The 25,927-nt window shown below is 49.2% G+C and overlaps 1 protein-coding gene across 1 annotated transcript in view; it reads right to left on the bottom strand.

Moving 5' to 3' along the window:
- The window catches only part of LOC120395011, a 57,936-nt gene that overhangs the window by 29,743 nt on the left and 2,266 nt on the right, over positions 1-25,927 (bottom strand). The window contains exons 2-6 of the mRNA XM_039519182.1: positions 22,704-22,946; positions 21,971-22,295; positions 14,488-14,730; positions 12,849-13,097; positions 10,066-10,179 (exon numbers count right to left, since the gene is read on the bottom strand). Of these exons, the coding sequence (XP_039375116.1) occupies positions 10,066-10,179; positions 12,849-13,097; positions 14,488-14,730; positions 21,971-22,253 (889 nt within the window). The 5' untranslated portion in view covers positions 22,254-22,295; positions 22,704-22,946. The remainder of the gene's footprint in view (positions 1-10,065; positions 10,180-12,848; positions 13,098-14,487; positions 14,731-21,970; positions 22,296-22,703; positions 22,947-25,927) is intronic.

Raw genomic sequence — 25,927 nt, 5'->3', positions numbered from 1 at the left:
AGCTACTGAGAGGCCAAAGGGTAACACTGTGAATTAGTAGTGAGGTCCACTCCCCATGAACCTGAGGAACTTCTGCTGGCTTTCTTGATCACCACATAAAAGTACGTGTCCTTTAAGTTGAGGGCAGCACCCCAGTCCTCACAGTCTGGGGAAGGAAGAGTGACCATCCAGAATTTTATTTTCTTTAGGCACTGGTTTAGCTCTCTTAGATCTAAAACAGGTCTGAGACCCTCTTTTCAGTTTCAGAAAAAGGAAGTAACGGGAATTTAATTATTTCCCCCGAGCAACAGGGGAACTTCCTGTATGGATCCCACTGTGATGCTGGCTGACCAGAGGCAACTCATGACTGTTGTCAGTTGTTATCTGCATGTGTGTTCTCTCTGTGTGCTGCACTGGCACTGGGCAGGTAGCCAGCATGGCAGACCTCGGTCAAACTGACCAAGACGACCACAGGCTCGGTTCAGTTGCAAACACGCTTGGTCGGGTTTATTGTCAATAAAGCATGGGTAACACCCTATAGATTCCACAGGGATACCAGAACACGTATGCCCATTACAATGGACCAGCTCAGAGAGTGGCAGGACTATCCTCTCCCCCCAGGCCAGACAAAGGCTTAAGGCCAGACATCCCAACTTTTATAGACTGAGACAAACAATCACAACTAGTCGGGGTGTTCTTGTGCTAGCATGCTGGAATGTATTTGCATATTCAGTGTGTCTTAGCACTGCTAGCAGTACCAATGCCAAGTTCATGAACCAGACACTGAACTTGCAAGCAAGCATCTGTTTTTGATAGGGCCTGACTTTTGCTCGAGCATAACTTTTGCTGACATTGGTTCAGACTTCAGGTCTTGCACCATTCCCATGCATCAGGCTCTCTCTTTCTACTACAATGCTGAAGTCCCAGGCCTCACTGAATGCTTGCAATTGCATAGCTGGAAGCCAGGCCAATTGACCTGTGTATTAGTGTAGATCAAAATAATTGTTAAATGTATGTTAGTGTGTGTGGTGTTTTAAGCTTGATAAAGTTAGAGATTTTGCATACACTGTTTTCACTTGTCTGCATTTTGTTAATATTTTGCATTGTAGATGACCCCCAATATCTAAATAACCCTCCCAATGTGAAAGAAGTCTTGTGTACTGCAAATGAAGGGCTCTTATCAGCCAGGCACTTGTCATCATGGGCACTTCAAACAGAGTGGTCATTGTTTAGGGCATTCAAGTTCAAAGAGTCCAAAAGCATCCCTCTTTCACGGCCATCAAAGAAGAAACCATGAGTTAGCTGTTAGTCAGATTGTTCTAAGAGAACAAATATAAAATACGGATACAAAGGAAAATCCTTCATCTTTGCACTGCTTGGATTCTAACAGGGCAGAATAATTGAATGGGAAAATGGAGGTCCCCAGAGCTATTCGAGGTAGCCCCAAGAGACTTTTGGGAAACTGGCAGATTACTACATCTGCTACCATTTGGAATAACATATTGTAACTGATCTGTACATAAACTTTCCCTGATTTAACATCTCAATAACTCTCCTATCTTAGCTAATAAACCTCTAGTTAGTTTACTATAGAATTGGCTACCAGCAGTGTCTATGGTATGAGAGCTCAGCCTGGGTGAGTGACTGTCTCTTGAAACAGGTAGTAACCTGGCAACCATTGACCTTTACACAGTGTTCTGTATTCTTCATCCATTTTCCCTTCTAATTTCATGTGTGCCCTCCTCGCCATCAGATTCACAGTTTCCTCGGTGAGCCTCTGCTTGCATCCCATTGTTTTCAATGTCTTTGCCTTCTTAGCTGTTGAGATTATCTATAAGATAAACTCTTCATAGTCTTCATCAATGTCCTTGTTGACCTTATAATCGAGTACATTTCACTCACTTCCTGTGCATAATCCTCTTCATTGAAGTACCATTTTCAATTAGTTTCTGGCTTCTCTTGATTCAGTCTTCGTAGGCATTGTCAACGCAAGGTTTTGAGCGCAACATATGATTGTCCATTTTCTCTGAAGAGAGCAAAGGGCCCTCAAAAGGGAGGTCTTGAATAGTTTGCTGTACGGCTGGATGAACATGGATGCCTGCAGCCAAAAACACCACAGCATGGTGATGGCAGAAGACATGGCCCGAACTACAAAATCAGGCACATCTAGATTGATTGATTGAGCCATTCGGGCAACTAATTTGCCCTCATCCATCACTGTAGTGAATTCTTGTTTCACCTTGTCAAGTAGTCTCTCTTTGTAATATTATCCACCTGGCTAAAATTCTAATGACCCAGCAGAGCCAGCTGGGTCACAGTTCTGAGCTGCAAACCTCCTATGGATTAAAGCTTCCTTCCAAATAGGCCCAGCTTCTTTGCCTCTTTTCCTTTTGACATTGACACCTAGTGCCTCTCTCTCACACACACACATACAGATTAGCAGCTATGACTACCAAGGAGCCTGGAGGGAGATGCTTATCAAAATGGTCAAAACCATGCAAGGGTATATAGTATCTCCTCTCCACCTTTTTCACTGTATGGGGAAGGGAAGAGGGGATCTTCCAAAGCACCCTAATAGGTCGAGCCTCCTCTGTTTCCAGCAAGGGCAGATCCTGAGAGGGAATTTCCTCTTCTACAATACCAGGCTGGTACTGAAAGTGGGCAGAGTGTCCTTGGTGCAGATGCCCCTGAAACCTAGCCAAAGGCACGGTGTGAAGGGATGATCTAGATTGCAGAAGGAAACCCCAAGGGCTCCAAAAAGGCCACTGATATGGCACTGGGACACAATTATGCCTGAGGCATCGGTGCTTGTGAATCAGGCAATGTTGAGGCTCCAGCCAGGACCATGGTGGGTAGGCAGCCACTGGGGGCTGCGGTACATGCCTGGGCTGGACAAAGCCAACCTGAGATGCTGATAAAGAATTAGCTTCCTCTGTCCAAGGAGGGGCAGATCCCATAGTTATTGGGGAGCTACGGTGAGAGCTTTGAGATGGAGGTACAGGTGATATCCTGGTCGGTTTCCCTCTACTGTTCTGAGAGGCACATTAGCGAAAACTCCAATAGTATTGCATGGTGAGTCAGAGCCGGAGTAGGAGCAATCAACATTGACATTTTACACACAGGAAATGGGTGGGAGACGGGGACAGCCAGGGAAAGGGCACTGGCAGGTTTAACAACTCCCGAGCTACAACAGGCACCTTGGGGGTAGACTGTACCAGGAAAAAACTCTTGCTCCTGCAGTACCAGAAGTTGGGCTGAGGAGGATGAGGCGAACACTTTAGAGAACAGTCTTGACAGGCCCATCTTATGCTGTGGAGACAGTGACACCCCTTCACTCCAGGACTGTCCCAAGGAGTGCCTCTTCTTCAAGCAAACCTCCATGCCCTTGTTTGCACTTGACCTCTGGGCTGAGGATCTTGAGGTCTCCAGTACTGAGTCCTTAGTAATCCTTAGTCCCACCCACATGCAACCTGCAGAGACAGGACACAATCTAATTCTTTATAACAAAACATCTCCCTGGTGCCTTTCATCCAGATCAATGCTCAAGTAATTTACCAGCTGTAAAGACGAGGATCACGTGGCCTGCACCCAGGTGAGGCACAGCTCTCAGGTGGGAGGGGGAATTTGTGCCCTACTTGGGCATCCCCAGAGCCCATATGCCTTGTGGGATCAGATTTTCTAGGAGTGAGGCTGCCCAAGGGGAAGCATTGTCTCTCCCAGCACCTCCTGCTGGCTCTCCCCAGGCCCACATTGGTGCTGTTGGCATTTCCCAAGGCCTGGCTAGAGACATGAGGCATGATGCTGTCACCCCCACATAGCTCCCCAGTACAGAGGACAATGTGGAGGAAGAGAGAGAGGAGGGGATAAGGCAGTGGCATCTGTGATGTGGTGTCCTGTCCTCGAGTTGGCCCAGTGCCCTGGCTGCCCTTCCTGAGGAAGCTTGGGCCTTGGAAGGATGAAACACAGGGTCCCAGTGCTTCATCGGGCCTAGAGCGAGCAAGCGAAAAAGAGCACAGCCCCAAGGGCCTAGATCCCCCAATCCTATAGCCCAGTGCGAGTGACTCCTGCTAGGCTCTGTGCGGGACAGTGGGGAACAAGACTGTGCTGTGGAGGGGGACACTAGAGGGCACTGTCCCATGGGCCCTACCTTCGGATCCCACTCCCTTTGTCATGGATTGACTCAGGTCTGGTCCACACTAGGACTTTAATTTGAATTTAGCAGCGTTAATTCGAATTAACCGTGCACCCGTCCACACCAGGAAGCCATTTAATTCGACCTAGAGGGCTCTTTAGTTCGAATTCTGTAGTCATCCCCGACGACGGGAGTAGCGCTAAATTCGACATGGCCATGTCGAATTAGACTAGGTGTGGACGGAAATCGACCTTAGTAGCTCCGGGAGCTATCCCACACTGCACCACTCTGTTGACGCTCTGGACAGCAGTCCGAGCTTGGATGTTCTGATCAGCCACACAGGAAAAGTCCCGGGAAAATTTGAATTCCTTTTCCTGTCTGGCCAGTTTGAATCTCATTTCCTGGTTGGACATCAGGGCAAGCTCAGCAGCACCGGCAACGATGCAGAGCTCTCCAGCAGAGGAGTTCATGTAATCTCTGAATAGAAAGAGGGCCCCAGCATGGACTGACCGGGAAGTCTTGGATCTGATCGCTGTGTGGGGCGAGGAGTCTGTGCTTTCGGAGCTGCGCTCCAAAAAACGGAATGCAAAGACCTACAAGAAGGTCTCCAAAGCCATGAGAGACAGAGGATACAGCCGGGATGCAACGCAGTGCCGCGTGAAAATCAAGGACCTGAGACAAGGCTACCAGAAGACCAAAGCGGCAAACGAACGCTCCGGAGCCTGCCACCACTGCCCCACCAGTGACCGTGGACTCTGATGATGGGATAGTGTCTACGGCCAGTTCCTCGGCGATGTTCGCGGACGGGGAAGATGAGGAAGGGTTTGTGGAGGATGAGGCAGGCAACAGCGCTTACAACGCTGGTTTCCCCGACAGCCAGGATCTCTTCATCACCCTCACGGAGATCCCCTACCAACCGTCCCCGGCCGTTAACCCGGACCCTGAATCAGGGGAAGGATCAGTCGGTAAGTGCTTTAAACATGTAAACTTTTATTATTAATGGAACAGGAATCTGAAGTATGTGAAAAGGAGGTCTATATATATGGGGATAGAACAGAAATCCTCCTGGGAGATCTCCACGAAGCTCTCCTGGAGGTAATCGAAAAGCCTCCGCAGGAGGTTCCTGGGGAGAGCTGTCTTATTGGGTGCTCCATGGTAGCACACTTTTCCGCGCCAAGCTTTCATGAGGTACTCAGGGAGCATTGCCTCCCCGAGCATGGCTGCATAGGCCCCTGGTTTGTGCTGGCTTTCACGCAGCATGCGCTCTCTATCTCCTTCAGTGACCGTCCTCAGGGTGATCTCGCTCGGAGACTCCTGCATCTAATTAGGGGAATTACTGTAATGTTACACCTGGTCCAAAGTATTTTTAAAAAATCTCCAGACAGACGGCGTAGCAGAGACTCAGCACGCTGCTGCGTGACAAGCGTAACGGAAAGCCAAAGAATCAAATGGACGCTCATGGAGGGAGGGGGGACTGAGGACGCAAGATATCCCTCAGTTCCTGCAGTCTCCGAAAAGCATGTGCATTCTTGGCTGAGCTCCCAATACCTGTACAGTCAAACACATTGTCCGCGGCAGTTCAGGGCATAGCTTGTCAATGTACCCCCCTCCCCCACTCCCAGAAGGAAAAGAAAAAAAAATTGTCTCTTGACTCTTTTAAATGTCACCCTATGTGTACTGAATGCTGCTGGTAGACGCGATGCTGCGGCACTGTACTGTAGCATCCTCTCCCCCCACTCGCCTCATGGGTGGCTGATGGTGCAATAAGACTGATATCCGTCGTCATCATCAGCCTTGCGGTAGATGGTGTAGTGCAATAGGACTGCTACCCATCCTCATCATCAGCCCATAAGTAGAGGCCTGCAGGACCGCAGGCAGGAGGACAGAGCCCCCCTGCAGTGTATCTGCAACCGCCCTCCCCCGCCAGAAAGTCCCATACCCCCCTCACCCAAAATAACCAGGAGGGGCGCCAGGGGCTGTGAAAACTGTCACTGCACCCCAGCAGAGTGCTCAAGTACCCAAAAGCTCTCATACCCTAAATTTTGAGAAGTCCTTCCCTTCCTGACTCACCCAAGCCCAAATCCCAGTTTCATCCCCTAACTGTCTAGTTAATTATTAAAAATACTTTGCTGTTAATTACTGTTTCCGTCATGTTTTTTTACAGAAGACTGTGTTTGAAGGGGGGGTGGGGTGGGGAAGGGGGTTGGTAATTGCATAGGACGGTCACCTTTACCAGGGTACAGACACGGGGGCAGGATCAGCAGCAGGTCACACACACAGTGCAGTCAGTAGGCACCCTGGTCGGTATGGGAGGTGGTTTCCAGGTTCTGTGTGGGTGGTGGGAGACGTGACTTTGTAGCGGTGGAGGGGGGTTACAGATCTTATGCAGCGGTCCTTGTCCTGGACCGCAGAGTCACGCAGCAGAGGAATCTGTATCCGTCCTCCTCCGCCACAAGGTCACATAGCCCCCGCACACAGAATCCCAAAAAGGAGGGGTGGCAGGCTCCGTTGAAACAACCAGTCCGGCACTGCGGACCACTCTAGGAGCAGGAGCCTGTCATTCCTCGAGTTTAGAGGCGGTCTTTACATTACTGCACACCCTACGCAGCACAGTCTGCGTCCCAGTTTCAACCCTTTAACGCAAAGTCATTAATAAAGAAACGTTTGTTAAGTAACAATGGAACATGTATTTTATTTTTACACGTGTGTTGGAAGTGGGGGAAACGGGGTGAACGGGGTATATAACTGCAGAGGATAGTCAACAGTAACTGGGTAAAGAAACAGGGGCAGGTTCAGCTTCTCTGTAAAGAAACTGAACAGTCACAGGTCACGCTGCTCACTGCTCGCTGGTACTTGAAGAGTTCCTTGTCGCTGTCCAAGGCGCCTGTATAGGGCTTCATGAGGCAGGGCATTAGCGGGTAGGCTGGGTCCCTGAGGATCACTATAGGCATCTGCACATCCCCAACAGTTATTTTGTGGTCCGGGAAGAAACTACCTTCCTGCAGGTGTCTAAACAGACCACAGTTCATGAAAACACGCGCGTCATGAACCTTGCCTGGCCACCCGACGTTGATGTTGGTAAAACGTCCCCTATGGTCCACCAGTGCTTGCATCACCATTGAAAAGTAGCCCGATTTCTCAGCAGCTGACTGTGGAAGAGGTGGACGATAAGGTGCGAGGAGGTGAAAACGGCCATAACTGCAGCGGGCTCCATGCTCATAGTGCTGTGGCGTCCGCGCTGTCACTGACCAGAAAAGTGCACGAACAGATTGCCCGCAGGCGCTTTCGGGGAGGGAGGGAGGGTGTGACTGACGGTTCAATGATGACAGTTACCCAAAACCACCCTCGACACATTTTTTCCCCCAGCAGGCATTGGGGGCTCTACCCAGCATTCCAATGGGCAGCGGGGACTGCGGGAACTGTGGGATAGCTTCCCACAGTGCACTGCTTTCAAAGTCGACGCTGGCCCCGTTAGTGTGGACTCACAAAGTCGAATTAGTGTCCTTAGTGTGGATACACAAATTCGACTTCGTAAGGTCGATTCCACAAATTCGAATTAAGTTGAATCGAACTACTCTTGTAGTGTAGACATACCCTCAGAGACACTGGGGAACTGGGACTAGAACTCAGACAGACTATCTAGCCTGGGATCCCACCTGCTGCCTGCCACCCCAGATCTGCCTCATGGGCCAAACTAGCCTAATATCCGTCCTCCCCACACAACAACCCAGACCAGAACAATTGGCAGATCTACCCCTGTATGCACACACACGCTTTAAACAGCAAACAGCCACACAGAGATACTGAGTCTCTATCACTGAATCATAGACTAAGGTCAGAAGGGACCATTATGATCGTCTAGTCTGACCTCCTGCACAAGGCAGGCCACAGACTCTCACCCACCCACTTCTGTAACAAACCCCTAACCTATGTCCTAGCTACTGAAGTCCTCAAATCGTAGTTTAAAGACCTCAAGGCGCAGAGAATCCACCCGCAAGTGACCCGTGCTCCATGCTGCAGAGGAAAGCAAAAAACCCCAGGGGCTCTGCCAATCTACCCTGGAGGAAAATTCCTTCCCAACCCCAAATATGGTGATCAGTTAAACCCTGAGCATGTGGGCAAGACTCACCAGCCAGCACCCAGGAAAGAATTCTCTATAGTAACTCAGATCCCATCCCATCTAACATCCCATCACAGGCCATTGGGCATATTTACCGCTAATGGTCAAAGATCAATTAATTGCCAAAATTAGGCTATCTCATCATACCATCCCCTCCATAAACTTATCAAGCTTAGCCTTGAAGTCAGATATGTCTTTTGCCCCCACTGCTTCCCTTGGAAGGCTATTCCAGAACTTCACTCCTCTAATGGTTAGAAACCTTCGTCTAATTTGAAGTCTAAACTTCCTGATGGCCAGTTTATATCCATTTGTTCTTGTGTCCACATTGGTACTGATCTTAAATAATTCTTCTCCCTCCATGGTATTTATCCCTCTGGTATATTTATAGAGAGCAAACATATCCCCCCTCAACCTTCTTTTGGTTAGGCTAAACAAGCCAAGCTCTTTGAGTCTCCTTTCATAAGACACGTTTTCCGTTCCTTGGATCATCCTAGTAGCCCGTCTCTGTACCTGTTCCAGTTTGAATTCATCCTTCTTAAGCATGGGAGAGCAGAATTGCACAGAATATTCCAGATGAGGTCTCACCAGTGCCTTGTATAATGGTACTAACACCTCCTTAGCTCTACTGGAAATACCTCGCCTGATGCATCCCAAGACTAAATTAGCTTTTTTCACACCCATATCACATTGGCGGCTCATAGTCATCCTGTGATCAACCAATACTCCAAGATCCTTCTCCTCCTCTGTGACTTCCAAGTGATGCATCCCCAGTTTATAACAGAAATTCTTGTTATTAATCCCTAAATGCATGACCTTGCACTTTTCACTATTAAATTTCATACTATTACTATTACTATTATTTACAAGTTAATCCAGATCTTCCTGTACGATATCCTGGTCCTTCTCTGTATTGGCAATACCTCCCAGCTTCATGTCATCCACAAACTTTATTAGCACATTCCTGATTTTTGTGCCAAGGGCAGTAATATAAAGATTAAATAAGATTGGTCCCAAAACCGATCCCTGAGGAACTCCACTAGTAACCTCCCTCCAGCCTGACAGTTCACCTTTCAGTATGACCCACTGTAGTCTCCCCTTTAACCAGTTCCTTATCAACCTTTCAATTTTCATATTGATCCCCATCTTTTCCAATTTAGCTAAGAATTCCCCATGTGGAACCATATCAAATGCCTTACTGAAATCGAGGTAAATTAGATCCACTGCGTTTCCTTTGTCAGAAAAAGGAATCGGGGACAGAGAGTGAAAGCCAATCATGAGCACAACCTTCATTAGTTCTGTGGAACTGAGGTTGGGAATAAAGAGCAAATACAGTGGCCCCATTGCTATAGTGAGGGCAGAAGCTGCTGAACAGAGTTCCCTGCTGTCCCTGGACCTTGAGCGCAGCTCCATCTGCTTTCCCTGCACAGGATCTTTCTAGCAGAGGACAGGGCTCTGTGCCCTGGGGCTGTTGTGAAGGGCTAAATGGAGTCTCGGTCTCTTTACAGAGTCACTGCTATGGCCAATGAAGATTTAAAGCTACTGGGTGATTTACAGCCCACCTGCAGCTCCTGCCCTGGCGCTACCCTGCTGCTTAAAATCTGAGTGCAGCCCCTGTACCGCAGTGATGGCTGAGGTATAAAAACCCAGAGAGCAGAGCTAGTGACCCTGTCGGGAGGGGCTTGGGGTGCAGCCCCCTGGGGGTGCACTGGGAAGTTATTTCCCATATTTGATTTTACCCTCTAACTGTTCAGTGAGGCTTATGTTTGTTGCCATCAGCACCAGGTACGTGGCACCAGGTTCTGGTGCCACGTACCACAGCTCCGCATCAGCTCACCTGGCATCTGCATTTCCTGTTGCGGCTTGACCCTATGAAGCACATCTAGGATGGCATCAACAGAGGAGACACGTTGAATCAGCTGCTCCCGGCTCCAATCCACGAAATGTTCCCCTGAGCAGAGGGACATAAAAACACCTCACTGAAATATGGGGTTTGGGTGCCAGGCTCCTTCAGCTTGGTCCTAGTGTTGTTGAGCCAGAGCCATGAGCTGGAGTTGGAGCAAAGCTGCCCTGCCCCAGGGGGAGCTCCTGGATAGTCTGTGCCTCAAGGTGGAGGGGGGCTGAATTTCTGGTCATCCGGGGGCCAGGCTGAACTTCCCCAGGCCAACCTCTGCAGGGAAATAAATGGGGGGAGGGGGCGCAGAAGGAGGGGATCATGGAGTATCAGGCTACGTGACTGTCTAGCACTCACCCCGTACCCATCCCTTCCCACATTATACCCCCCTGCACAACCTCGCCCCCCCCCCCACACACAGAGAATACCCCTGCACAACCCCCTCACACAGACTATATCTTCCCAGTATTTTCCTGCCTTAAGGATGAGCAATGGGGTGGGGGGAGGGAGCAGACAGGAGCAAGCAGGGGCAGAGCTTGGGGGAAGAGGCAGAGGAAGGGCAGGGCCTTGCGGCAGAGCAAGGGGCAGGGCCAGAGACTCATGCACCACCTATGGTCCTTTCTATCACAAAGGGAGGGAGCACGGGTTACAATCATCAGAGATGGATGAGGGGGGACCTGCAGGAACGGATGGTTCCACTGGAGCAAGAAAATGTGAGGAAGGGAGAAGGGAAGTAACAGTGAAGGAAAAGGAGCATGGGGTGGGGGGGTGCAAAGAGAGTGAACTCAGCAGTAGGGACATGGCTGTGATGGGAGGATGGGGTGGAGCAATCAGCCAATCCGAGAGAATAAGATCAGTGAGGCACAGAGGATTGTGATTGGCTGGAGGGGAGATGCAAGCAGCCAATCAGGGGAGAGGAAAAACCATCCAGGGTTTAAATTGTAGCAGGCAGATTCTGCTGGCACCCGGGCACTGGGAAGAGCTGGCCTAAGGATGGGGACATGGCCGGGGACACATGGGGGGCAGACAGTCCTGTCTACAGAGTGCCCAGGTTGGCCTCACTCCCTCCAGCCACTTGCAGGGTGAGAGGGGGAATTTGCTCCCTAGATGGGGATTCCCAGAGCCCACATAAATGGAGGGACTGGATGTGTCCTAGGACTGAGGCTGCAATCTCTGGTGTGGTGTCCAGCCCACCAGTTCACCTGGTGCTTTGGCTGCCCTCACCCGGGAGCATAGTGTGAGCTTTGGAGGCATGACACACGGGGCTCTGGCTCCTCATGGAGCCCAGAGAGCACAAGTGAGAGAGGGCAAGTCACCTACAGCCCAGAGCCCCCCATGGGCTGGATCCCCTCATAGCCGAGTGACACTGACAGCTGCTGAGCTCTGCATGGGGCAGTGAGGAAAATGCATCCTGCCCCCTTTGTCATGGATTCACCCATGGACACAGTTAACAGATGCACAGCCCTGGGGAGCTAGGACGAGAACTGGATCAGATCAATGGGCCCATCTAGCCTGGGATCCCACCTGCTGCCTGCCACCCCAGATCAGACTCATGGGCCCATCTGGCCCAGTATCTGTTGTCCCCTGCCACCCACCGAATTGCTTTTAACCTAGTGCTGAAATGCAGCCGCTTCTGGGATGGGACGTGGCAGCTGGCTAACAGCCACACAGCGACACTGCACAAAAACGAATCTGGGACAGGAAGTGAAAGTGAATCATGAATCCACTGCCATGGAGCTGCAGTTGGGAATAAAGAGCAAATACAGTGGCCCATTGGTACGGTGAGGGAAGAAGGACTTTTGGCTGCTATGGGCCAATACACAGGTTAATGGGCTTGTCCAGATGGCCAGTTAGTGTGTGGCAAACCGGTGTAAATCTACAGCACACTAGCCTGCAACTCTCTAATGTAGAAGTTCCCAAACTTTATGATGAACCCCCTTCTGGAGAGTCAAGTCACATGCATGCCCCCCTTTTTCTAAGGGGACAGGGGTGCCCTGTACCCACGAGGGGTGTCTGGTACCTGCCAGGGGCGGGTACTCACCATGTGGCAGTTGAGGAAGCCTCCTGCTCCCTGCAGTGGTTAGGGTGGTCTTGGATGCCTGGACTCAGATCCCTGCCTGACCCCCTTCCACCACTGTGTGCATGGGAAACAAGCAGGGCTGCGCTGAAAGTCCAGGGTCAGGAGGGGAGCAGACAGCTGCACCCACTGAGCACTGGCCCCCTGTGGAACAGAGTTCGCTGCTGTCCCCGGCCCTTGAGCGCAGCCCCATCTGCTTGCCCTGCACAGGCTCTTTCCAGCAGAGGACAGGGTACTATGTGCGGGTACAAAGGGTAGAGCCACCCCCTACTCCTGCTCTGGTGGCAGGACAGTAACGAGACCTGTGGTGCCACTTTCCACTTGCAGAGTCCCTGGTGGCCTCCCCAGTAGAGAAGGGTAACTGCAGCTGCTATGGCAGGGTCAATGCCTGCTCCTCCCATGTTGGGTTCTCAGGGTGGCCAGCGCTGAACGGGGAGGCTGCTGGGAGCAGAAATTGGTGCAGTCATGGTGGATTTTGACACTAACCCACAGGTTGGGTGTCCCCCTGAGGTGAGTCAGTGTGGGACTAGCATTAGCCACCTGGTGTTGCCACTCATGCCCCAAATGTTCCTTCACACCCTCCCAAGGGGGGGGAATGTGCCCCACAGTTTGAAAACTCTGCCTTGAAGAAAAGATTATAGTTATCTACCTTCAAGCTCATCAACAAGGGCTCTGTTTGTTATCCACAGCACTTGGTAGAGCTGGTCCTTTTGTTCCCTCCCCCAGCTCTGCACCAGCTCATACAGCTTCTGCATTTTCTCCACATTGGATCTCCTGGCGCTGATGCTCTGGTATTGCTCAGGGGTTAGCGTGTGCCCCCGAAGTAGCTTCAGGACTCTGTCCACTTCTGGGACTCTCTGAATCAGCTTCTCTCGGTGACGGTCAACAAAGTGTCCCCCTGGAGAGAGACATTTCATTAAAATAAATGGCAATTGCTGATTTTAGTGCTCCACAGGGTAGAGGGGGGCATGCAGGGCCTTGGCTCCACCTCCTCCCTGCCCCTGAAAACCTCTCCCAGGGTGAATTGTCCCCCAGGGTCACACGGAGAGCGATTCTGTGATTCCCCACCCCTGGATGGGCCGTGCCCCTCTCTCTGGGACCAGGAGTTCCTTCTCTCCCCTCACCTGCTTCGTCACCACAAGGAATCCAGACCCTGAAAGAGACATGAGCAGGGATGGGAGCAAATGTCACTTATCCAACAAAGAAGATAGGTGGTCCCAGGCAGTGATGAGCTGCCAAAATATTAACAACCGGTTCCCTATAAAAAGTTCTGATTTAAGGGGGGGGGAGGGGAGCGGGGGAGAGGCCAGGGAGAGATCGTCGTGGGGCCAGAGGCCCCTGCAGGGCCTGGGCCAATTGCCCCACTTGCCCCCTCCCCTCTCCTCTGGCCAGCCCTGGAGCTTGCAGCAGCTACCCCCCACACACACCTTGCTGGGCCATTCAAAAAGTGGCAGCAGGACGACTCCAGAGCTCAGCTGAGCTGCCCAGCTGGTGCCGGCGGCTGGCCACGCTGCAGCTTAGAGAAGGTCTGGAGGAGCCTCAGCCTCCCCAGCTGGGAATCCTGGGAGCAACAGGATGGTCTGGCCCACAGAGCAGAGTTCTTTGCCCACCCTCTGGCCCTTTAACAACCGGTTCTCCACGGAGGTCTAATTTTAGCAACCGGTTCTTGAGAACCTGCGGGAACCTGCTCCAGCTCACCACTCCCAGGTAGAGAGGAGGGGGAGGTAAATACAACCCCACCACTTACTCTAGATATCACCCACTTCCTGATTTACTTCACACCCCTGCCCTCTTTGGTTAAAGAGACTGTATCTGGGGTTTTGGCCTGGGCCAAACTTCACCCCCTCCCATATTCTGGAGGGGTTAGAATCTGACTGAATGTTACAAACACCCCAACCTACATAACAAGCCAGAGCAAGCCCCAGGGACCCAATCCCCCAGTTAGGAGTGGGTGTGTAGCTCCTATGGATGGGAAGGGGAGCGGAACTGAGACCCAGCCAATAGGGCAATGTGCAGCCCAGCTCTGCACTGTGCAACCAGAGCCGGCTCTGTCTGGAATGGACCCGACAGCACCAAGTAATCTCAGCCCAGGGGGCAAACGCTCCCACAGGCTCACTGCACATTATAGTGACGTGAGGGTGACGTAATAAATCGTGCCCAGCTCTGATGCTGCAGTGCTCGGGGAAGGATAAACAGCCAGAGAGGTGATCTAGCGTCGCCCTTGGGATGGGATCAGGGTTCATGATGGGGAGCGTGGGAAGCGGATTTCCCTGATGTCATTTATTTACCCTCCAGCTCTTCAACCAGGTCTCTGTTTGTTTCCCTCAGTGCCTGGTAGAGCCGGTCCTTCTGCCATTTGCGCCAGCCCGGCACCAGCTCGTACAGCTTCCGCATCTTCTCCTGGCTGGTTTTCTCAGATCTGATTGTCTGGTACTGCTCATCGTTCAGTGTGCATTCCACATACTTGAAACCTCCTCTCGCGAAGTGATGCTGCTGCAGCTGATACAGGTGGCACTCGAAATCATATTTCTCTGAGGAGTCATTAAAAATAAATCCTGAACTAATGATTATAGGGAACATGTGTTTTGTGGCACAGGGCAATGGATGGGGTAGTCACGTCCTCCCAACTTATCATGCCTTTCCCCCAACTCTGCCTCCTCTGTGGCTGGGGAGGAAACAATTAAAAGAATTTTTCCTCTAAAGTGTCCTCCTCCTGTTGTGAATCCCCACTTAATGCTCACCTGGACCAAACCATTGTCTGTTTCCCTCCCCCAACTGCTGGTGCATCCTGCAGGGGAGGAGGAAGACCAGAGGCTGCAGCGCTACCTCCTCCTGGGGGGTGGGCACAAAGCAGAGAGGAGACACATATACACACAAACACACAAAGAATTAGGCAGACATGCACACTTTTAAGGGGGTTGTGACGTAGTAGGGAGTGGGGCGAATTGACCTGGGAATGTCGTCTAGTTTTACTGGGACTGTCTGCATGGGGGATGGGAGAGCAGGGGATGACTTTAATTGAGGGAAGGTACCCGAGCCTGTAACCTGAGCCAAGAAGGAGGTGAGGCAAGGTGACACCTTTTCCCAGGAAACTGGACAAAGGAAGATGGGGAGAGAGGGAGGGGGAGAGAGCCTGCTGGAGGGGTTTTGGTTTCAGTTTGGGGCTGGCTATGAAGACACAGGGAACCCCAAGTCTGGGGTCTAAGATCCTTGCCCCCCAGAGGGACCTCCTCTGGATCCCGGACCACCCTCACCCTCACCTTTTTTGGTTGCTTTTGCTGCTGTTTAGCTAGAGACCTGAGCAGGGTTTGGGGATGGATTATGCATTGAGGAGTCACCGTCACTCCCCCAGCTCCTGACCACATAGAGGGACACGCTGGGAACAGTGTCTGTGCTGGGGGTGAGATGGGTGTGACATTTGGCTGAGGAGGGCAGTAGGAATGTGGGGGGATTGATGAATTGGTGTGTAGGTATTTGGTAGGGTGAATAGATGGGGATAGAGGGGTGAGTGCAGAGAGAGGGAAAGATCAAGGTTGGATGGGAACAAAGGTCTGGGAATCAGGGATTCATTACTGGGGATGGGGAGAGAGAATCTGATAATGCCGAGATACTAAGTGACTTGTGCTCTGCCAACACCTAAAAGAGACAGAAAAGATGGGGTAGGAGTGAGAGAACATAGCACAGGGAAAGACAGAATAAGGGAAATGAAGGGAGAGAGGCAGAAAGATGGAAGGTTACTAATGTTCTCATAACTGTTGTTCTTGGAGGTGTGTTGCACACGTCCATTCCACTGTAGGTTTATGGGCACCCAGCTGTCAAAGATTCTTTCCCTCAGCGGTACCTGTCAGGATAGCAGGAGCACTCTCTGCGGCCTCACACCACTATGTGCGGGTACAAAGGGTGGAGCCACCCCCTACTCCCTCAGTTACTTCTTCCCGGAGAGATGAGTGTAGAGAGGGGAAGGAGGGCAGGTTGTGGAATGGCCACAGGCAACACATCTCCAAGAACAACAGGTATGAGTCAGTCAGTAACCATTTCATCTTCCTCAAGTGACTGCACATGCCTATTCCACTACATGTGACTCTCAAGCAGTTTAAACTGGAGGTGGCTCGGAGGCTACTTGAACAGGGATTGGAGAATCACACAACTAATTCTGGCCTCATCCCTGGACTGCTGAGAGATGGCATAATGAGAGTGAATGTATGGACTAATGACCAAGCTGCCACCTTACAGATGTCCAAGCATGAGCGAGACAGGCTGCAGAAGATGCATGAGTCCAGGTTGCCTGGGCGAATACCTTACTCAGGAGAGTCACATTAGCCATGTGGTAGCATGAACAAATGCAAGAGGAAATTGAAGAAGAGATTCTTTGCGAGGACACTGGACTGCCCTTCATTCTACCTGCAACCACAGTGTACAGTTGCAAGGTAGATCTTAGAGGCTTGGTTAGATCAAGGTAAAACGCAAAAGCTCTTCCAATATCCAAATGTGGAACTTTTCCTCATTTTTATGTTTATGAGCTTTGGAAAGAAAGTAGGTAAGTAAATTGCTTGATGAAAATTGGAACCACCTTAGTAAGGAATTTTGGGTGAAGGTGAAGGTAAACTTTGTCTTTATGGAAAACCATGCAGGCAGCAATTTGTGTAGGTCTTTTTGAGGAGACAATCATTGAGGTACGGAAAAATCATTCTTCCCTGTTTCCGAAGGTGTGCTGTGACAACTGTGAGGGTCTTGGAGAAGACCCTAGGTGAAGTAGATAGACCAATGGAGAGAATCCTGTACTGATAGTGGTCATTGCCTACCATGAAATGGAGGAATCATCTGTGAGTGGCATGTACAGTAATGTGAAAGTACATGTCATAGAATATCAGGGTTGGAAGGGACCTCAGGAGGTCATCTAGTCCAACCCCCTGCTCAAAGCAGGACCAATCCTCAACTAAATCATCCCAGCCAGGGCTTTGTCAAGCCTGACCTTAAAAACCTCTAAGGAAGTAGATTCCAACACCTCCCTAGGTAACCCATTCCAGTGTTTCACCACCCTCCTAGTGAAAAAGTTTTTGCTAATATCCACCCTGAACTTCCCCCCACTTACTCCTTGTTATGTCATCTGGTACCACTGAGAACAGTTTAGATCCATCCTCTTTGGAACCCCCTTTCAGGTAGTTGAAAGCAGCTATCAAATCTCCCCTCATTCTTCTCTTCTGCAGACTAAACAAGCCCAGTTCCCTCAGCCTCTCCTCGTGAGTCATGTCACCCCACCCCCTAATCATTTTTGTTGCCTTCCAATTTTTCCACATCCTTCTTGTAGTGTGGGGCTCAAAACTGGACACAGTACTCCAGATGAGGCCTCTCCAATGTCAAATAGAGGGGAATGATCACATCCCTCAATTTGCTATAATGTCCCTACTTATACTGCCCAAAATGGCATTAGCCTTCTTGGCAACAAGGACACTGTTGACTCATATCCAGCTTCTCGTCCACTGTAACCCCTAGGTCCTTTTCTGCAGAACTTCTGCCTAGCCACTCAGTCCCTAGTCTGTAGCAGTGCATGGGATTCTTCCATCCTAAGTGCAGGACTCTGCACTTGTCCTTGTTGAACCTCATCATATTTCTTTTGGCCCAATCCTCTAATTTGTCTAGGTCCCTCTGTATCCTATCTCTACCCTCCAGCATATCTACCTCTCCTCCCAGTTTGGTCTTGTAGATCGAGGGATGAAAACCAGTCTTCTTCCAGCACCAGAAAAATCGTGCCTAGAGTGACCATCTTGAACCTCTGGGATCGGACAAATTTGTTGTGCTTCCTGAGGTCGAGAATGGGACATTATCCTCCATTTTTCTTCTGGGTCAGAAAGTAGTGGAAATGGAAAACTTTCCCCCTGTGTTGCAGAGGTACAGATACCACAGCACCAAGCTGGAGAAGATGGTTCACTTCCTTTCGCAGCAGATGTTAGTGAGAAGGGCCCCTGAAGAGGGATGGGGTGGGGGGTAAGGTAGATGGGGAGGAGAGAAGGGGGATAGCATAGCCCAATTGTATGGACCTGTAAGACCCAATGGTCCATCATGATTGACGTCCATGCAGAGTAGAATGGACATAGTCAATGGCCAAATAGTGGGGTAGCATCTGTAGATGGTGCTGTCTGAAGGGGGATGACCTTCAGACCCTCAACCAATACTGCCCTTTATACCTGCACATAGTTGTGTGAGGTGCCAGAGGGCATTCGTGCCACCCTGATGGGTACCAGTGAGGGGAAAAAAAGTCTCCAGCAAAAACTGTGCATTGGGCACACACATACTTGTTGTGGTATGAGCACATGCAAATCACTCAAACATATGTCAACCAACAGATGCCAAGCTCTAGGAACACAGAAATGGCCAGACAGGATCAGAGCCTAGGTCCTACCAGTCCAGTGTCCTGTCTCTAGGAGTGGAAAGGACCAGATGCTGCAGAGGAAGATGTGAGAATCCCGCAGTAACAGATGTGACAGAGGGAGAACAGACACCCCTGATCACTCTTCTCTATCCCCGTCCTTGTTTTGTAGAGTGAACAAGTCACCTCTGTGAGGTGAACAGTCCCTGTCCAGCCTTCCAGAACCTTGATCATTCCTATCACCTTTTTCTGAAGCCCCTCGAAGTCTGCAACCTCCCTCTTGACAAGGGGTGAGCAGTACTGCACACCACGCTCCAGATGAGCGCTCTATTACAGAAATCAAAATGTGCAGAGAAGGAACATGTAAGGGCCACGTATCTGCTGGGGAATGTGTGTTTGTTTTCCTGTCCCTTTTACTGGTTCTGTGCAGGAAAGGGCCCAGGAGATTGCCGAGCTGGGAATGGGAGGGGGGGTTTCTTTGTTAGGGATCCCTGAGATGGAGGTTCTGTTCTTTCCCCTCCCACCAGCCCTGTCTTGACTAGGAATTAAAGGTGTGTTAGAGCACGTTAGCTAGCTCGATCTGACCAATGCCTGCTGAAGTTCTAGTCAAGGCAATGCAAGGTGTACTTAGCACGTGCTAAATTGATTGAATTTAAGGTGCCTTTGTGTGTGTGAGATACAAATGGAGTGGGGACAGGAGTTAGCTCCCCTCCACTCTTCTGTAAATCACTGCAGCTTCTTGCCCCAAAGCAGAGAGAAAACGATTGCAATTTCCCCACTGAGAGGTTAAAGGAGAGAGGGCAGAGAGGCAGCCTGCTTGAATCTCATACTGCCCCATGGGCTCCTCAACCAAGAGGGAGGAATTGTGAGAGCAGAGTAGGAGCAGATCTGTGGGAAAGACTCTCCAGAGAGGCCAGGGGCAGCAGTGGGACTGGCAGATCTCACTGGCTGATAGGAAATCTAAGGGGAATTGAAAACCTGAAGTCTTGGAAGAAGGGTGATTTGGAGCTCAAAATGCCTTGTTCCCCAATAAAGACCCCAAATCCAGCCCAAATGCTCCCACCTCTCTCTCTCTCTTCTCTGAGCCCTCCTTGCCCTTCCCCCACTCACACACACACCAGAGCCCTTTCTGCCCTCCAGCCGGTATCACCTCCCTCCATCTAACTTCCTTAGTGCTGGGCTGGAAACTGTTTCTGTGGTTACCAGAGTTTCCTGTTCTGCATCAGAATGAACTGAGACATTTCAAGGGGTTTCAGCACAAACCGGGGGGACGGGGGAGAGAGAGCAACCCATCCCAGAGTAGCCAACAGCCAGCTGGTCTGGCCACTCACCTGGGAAGGGGGAGGCTCATGTTCAACTCCCTGCTCTGCCTGACTCAGGCGAGTGCCTTGACCACCTGGCTATTCTGGGCTGGGTCTCTCTCTCTGTGCAGAAATCCCAGGCTGGACCTGACAAACCTGCCCGAGGAAAGTTGTCAGAACCAATCAGCTCCTGCCAATTTCAGTTTTGTGAAATTGATATTTCCCTATTTAAAAAAAAAAACAAAATTCCTGATCAGCTCAAAAATGTGTGCCCTGTAACTGTCCCCCTGGAGTTTCCTGACCAAACTCCCTCCTCTTCTAACTCTCTCCAGGCAGAACTCCACCGGCCACAATCAAAACTTACTTTACTAGAGATTTCTTGATACTTTAATTCAACCTGTTAAGACTTCAAATGTTCAGAAAAAGGAGAAATCTGCATGTGGCACTTCGTCCACCAGTTTTTGAGAAGGTGGTAGGTAAACCAGGAAGGTTTGGGAGCCGTTACTCTAGCACAGTGGCGCACAAACTTTTCCAGTCTCACTCCCCCCATTACCAGTCACGGAATTTTGCCCCCGCCCCCAAACTACTTGTTAACTGAATTAATTCCTTACTCCTGTGTCACTGCTGGCAGCCCCGCCTAGCTCTGAAGGCAGTTCCCAGGCAGCAGCTGCTGGTTGGGGTTGTTTGCAGCACAGGAAGGCTATTCTTTTGGTCCCACCCTGCAATACCCACTCCAGTTTAAGCCTGCTCCTGCTAGTATAGCAGCAGGTGTCCCCCCCACACACACACACACACCATTGCTCTAGCTAATGACAGAGACAAGGTGGGGGAGTTAATATCTTTTATTGGACAAATTCTGCGGCCAACTAAGCGAGCCAAGCTTTCAAGCTCCACAGAGCTGTGGGCTGAAGAACAGCTCCATGCAGCTCAAAAGCTGGTCTCTCTCAGCAACAGAAGTTGGTCCAATAAAAGATATTACCTCACTCCCACTGTGGACTTGCAGACTCACCCCTGCAGCGCCTCCTGCTGGTGACTTCTGGGAATTAGCTCATTGCAGCCTCCAGAGCGCCCTCTGCAGGCCAGTGATCCGCCTGTCCTCTGGCCCCCCGTGTCCCGCCCTGGACCCCAGTGCCCCATTTACCTGGGGTGCTGCCCCCTGGCAGTAACCCCTCCACTATGGGTCTCCCTTCCCTGGGGAAACCCCAACCCTCTATCCCCATCTTGCCTCAGTATATGACTACTGCCACTCATCATCTAGCCCCCATGCTCTGGGGCAGACTGCAGTATCAGCCACTCAGCACTGGCAAGGGTGGGTTTGGATCTGCTGCCTTTGCCTACTCCTGGGCTGCCCTCTGCAACCCCCAGGACCAGTTGCCTTCTGCTAGGCCACAGCCTGGGGCTTTCCAGGCTGGAGCTCCTCAGCCTATCCCCAGCCCTGCTCCACTCAGGTACCCAGTTTCTAGCTCTCTGCAGCCAGGCCCATCTCCCTCTACAGGCAGAGAGAGACTGATCCTTCTGGCTTCCCTGGCCTTCTTATAAGGCCCTGTCGCTCAGTTTGGGGCGTGGCCCCAGCTGCAGCCACTTCCTCCAATCAGCCAGGGTTTTACCTTGCCCAGCCCCAGCCCTCTGCAGGGCTTTTCCAACCCCTCCAGGGCTAGAGCCAGTGGTCACCCTGCTACACCCACCCTTGTGTCTCTAATGCCCTGGCATCAACAGGGTGACAACAGCACTGCAAACAGCTCAACTACAGAACCAGTTTCTCCTCCCTTGGTTTTCACACCTCTACTGCTAGAACAGGGCCTCATCCTCCCTGATTGAACTAACCTCGTTATCTCTAGCTTGCTTCTTCCTTGCATATATATACCTGCCCCTGGAAATTTTCACTACTTGCATCCAATGAAGTGGGTATTCACCCACAAAAGCTCATGCTGCAAAACGTCTGTTAGTCTATAAGGTGCCACAGGATTCTTTGCTGCTTTTACAGATCCAGACTAACACGGCTACCCCTCTGATACTTGAGCTCTAGCTAGTATCCCACCTGTAAGAGGGAGGCTTCAGGGAAAGAGACAGACTGGGGGCCAGTCTCCCTGGTTCATTCCTTACCATATTCCAGTGAATGAATGAATCTCTCGATTCTCTCTGCTAGGGCTCCCTGGTCGATGGCTCTCAGCACCTCCGCAGCCACCTCCGCCCCATCGTCCGTCCCATAGAAGAGGAGGAGCAGGTCCGTGAGGGCTAGGGGATCTGCATTTCTTAGGCTCCCAGAGGGGAGATGTTGGTATCCCTCCTTCGGCTGGATTTCACTCAGTTTGTCCTTGAATCTCTGCAGCTCCCCTTCTCCCAGCTCTTCCAGGGTCTCTAGCAGTTCACTCTCGGCCCGCTCCATGCTGCCAGCACCACTTGAGATGGTTCATCAAAGAGACAGGAACTGCCGAGACAGAGAAGGGCTGTTGCATCTGACACAGGAACCAGCAGCCGGAAATTACTCATTGCTCAGTTCCACCCCTGGTTTGCTGGAGTGGTCTGAGCACGCCCAGCGACAGCTGCAAACGGCAGGAATTTGCTACTTAGGGTGCAGTCGGCATGCACAGGAGCTGAGCAGGCTCAGTAACATCTGCCAACGCCACTGCCCTTCACCCTCCCATCACTCGGCATGAGACTCTCTGCGGCCTGCGTTTTACAAGGGTTAAAAAAGGGCAAAGGGAGCCAATCGGAGGGGGGTGGCCAGACTCTGAGCAGACAGTATCTCTCAGCATGGGCTTCCCAGGGCTCCGTTCTTAAAGGCACAAATAAGAGGCGTAACATCTCCTGAAGGAATGAGTAAAGCAATAATAACCTGTGTCGATTTGCTGCAAACTTTTCTTTGGAAGGTTCTTTTTCTCGTGTAATATAGACACATAACACAAGGGAATCTTCAGCCATGTACATGATGGTCCTGATCCTCCAACACGGGGAATATTTGGAGTGTTAAATTTACCCTCTTTGGGACCAGGATTAGGATCACAGTTTTCTTCACATTTCCAGGAAAATCTCCTTTGCCTACATATGTAGGCACTGGAGCAATGTATTTCTCAATTACCTGAGAAAAGTGCATGAAATGTAAATATTACCAGAAAAGCCTAAAATTTATTTCTATTTCCTAAGTATGTTATCCAGTGTATCCAACAAACAGTCCATTTATGGTCACTGAGCAATTACTTTTAGTTTATTTTTTTTCAACATCTACTTATAGTCAGATATTGATCCCGCCCCACCTTACCAAAGGCAGGATGACCCATTCTGCATTCAGATATCTTTTATATGCATATAATGAATCTATGACTTTGAAAATATCTGATCATGGCTTAAGTGCAGCAGGTGATGTCAGCATCACAACCCCATCTTCTCTGATTATCAGAGATGGAATTTTTCCATTCTGCTAAAGGAAGAAAGGTTGTCATGCACACCATGAAACAAGCCCTACAACTCTTTGAACGGTATCATGACAGTCCATGGGGTGGACATCAAGGAACAGTCAAACCGACAATGGCCCTGAGCACAAGATACTATTGGCCTCGGATGACAAAAACCATCGCCAATTGGGTCTGTACTGGAATAAAACTAAATCCTGCAATATGTCATTTACATTTTAAATGCAAAATTTACATTTACATTGCAAAGAACAATAATTATACCTTTGCTGTAAAATGTACAATCCCTTCCCTTGAAGTAATATTTTCATGCAAGAATTTTAGTCATCTTATTATTCCATCTAAACTAGGTTTCATGATGTCTGCATTGCCAGAAAGTGAGAAAGGAATTAAATCTGGATACCACCTTGACAAGCATAAAGATGAATTTTGGACTTTTGAGACATCTACTAAATTTCTTCAGAATTTTTTTTAATCTTCCTTCCAGTGTCAAAGCATTAGGAATGTTCCTTGTGTGGATTGCATATACATGATATCAAGTCTCTTTCACTTCCTTTAAAAACTTAAGAAATCTTATAAAGAGAGAGTCAAAGATAATTGTTTATCATTATCCATTTTTATCATTGCTACATAATGTGGCCTTTAATTCGCAATGAATGCAGTGCATGTTAATGTACTAGGATGGCCTTCACCTTATGCCTTTTGGATTCCATATAATTTGTCTCAATAAAGATAGCCCCTTCAATAATCCATCACCATTTGTTACAGACCATTGCAGAAGTTGGTTGATGACACTGGGAGTGATTGGGATGAATTTCTTGGTGACATTTTCTTTGTGATCGAAACCAAACATAACAACCAAAATGTCACCCTTTTGACTACTGTATGGCTTTGAAGCAACATTCCCAGACCAAGTCTCAGATAATTACAGGGTAAGTGTCTTTAAAAACCATCAGCTTTCAGGTGCATATGTTATTTGTGATTGTTCATTTTGCAAGTACAACTCCTTCTCCATTTGTTTACAAAGTCACCAACTTTTGAGGAACTCGGTGAAGAATACTACAAAGAGTACAGCATAAATTTGAATTATAGAAATGATGCTGACATTGAACTGGCTATTAGTAATATTTCTAAAGCACAAGAAAAACAACAAATAGAGGATGCCAAAACTAAGACTTGTAAACATGGGAAAATAATATTCAAGGTTGGGGACAGTGTCATGTTACTGAATGCAAGAAGGAAAACAAGAAAGGGAGGGCTGCTGCAACCTACATACCGTGGACCATACAAAGTCTCCACTATTGAGGGGGAAAGAGTTACATTGGCAACCATCTCGGGAAAACTTCTAGGATTTATGTACAGTATCTCCCACTTAAAACTATTTAAAGAGCCTCCAACATTAGGCGCTGAAAACAGATTGCAGGAAAACATGGAAATAGAAACTGCAGTGAGTGATACTGGGAGAACAGTCACCTCAGAAGAGGTAGGAGAAATGGGAGGTGATGTATCTCACAAGCCTCATGACAGCAAAGTGATAAAGGTGGAAGTCACAGGCGCAGAAGACGAGGAATGTCTAGTGGCAGAAGTTGCAAGCAGCGATCCAAGCCATGTTGATGCCATGTTTATGGAGGATGGGGAAGACAAAGAATGGTTTCTCAAAAGCTATTGCTTATCACATATTTGTTTTTAAACAATTTGTTAATATATTTCCATTTGTGAAGCATGTTAAAAGTTTCCATGTTAGAATGGCAGAATTCATGATGGTCAAACAGAGGAATAGGTAATTGTGTCACCATGCATATAATATGCGTTACATTTTTTTTCTAGTAAATTTTGTACAAACCCACAAGGTTACACGGAGCCTGGACACCAAAGTAAGAAAAATGGGTCTGTATGACACTGCATTTCGTGACCTGATGCTAGGAAGATGGCTAGGTGATGAGGTAATTGAAATAGCTGTAAACATGGAAGGTGACTGGATTGATTCCTCTGTCAAGAAGACCAAGACGAATGAAACTGGAGAAGGTAAATGTTGACAGGCTTTCATGCCCAGCATGGGCAAATCCCATTTTCAGGAAGGCAGTTAAGCGCAGTCTTAAACAGCAAAAACAATGCTATGTTGGGGAATGAGTAATAGTAAGCATGTCCTGAAACTAGGAAACACAATATAATCCACATTGACTGCTTTACTTCACCAGCAAGTATAACTACATTTTCAGTTCTTTTTTCAATGATCACAGAGTGGAATTCTGCAAAGTAATATATTATTGTTTCCTTTCAATGCACCAAATCATTGAGTTATTGTGCTAAGATGTTTTCCATTGGTATACTTTGGGATTGTCTGCACTTAATTTATACATAAGATTCAAATACAGCTGTGTACCAGTGATATAATTTCCTATATTGGGGGGTTTTAATAACTTTAATACCTGAAAATGGAATTGTAATAGAAGCCTTGAAATTCTGAGGACTGCAGTTTAGAAAATAAAATGCTAGTGCGAAGACTGTGTTATTCTGTTGGCACTGTAAATGTAAAGAATACAGGCTGCATTGTTGTATTCAAGGAATTGACAATATGATTTTCTCTTGTGGTAGTGAGACATTACAAATGTTATCTGCATGCAATGTTTATAAAAATCATTATAAAATT

Source organism: Mauremys reevesii, unplaced genomic scaffold, assembly GCF_016161935.1.
Source record: "Mauremys reevesii isolate NIE-2019 unplaced genomic scaffold, ASM1616193v1 Contig9, whole genome shotgun sequence".
Taxonomy (NCBI): domain Eukaryota; kingdom Metazoa; phylum Chordata; order Testudines; family Geoemydidae; genus Mauremys; species Mauremys reevesii.
This window is presented reverse-complemented; position numbering and strand designations above follow the sequence as displayed.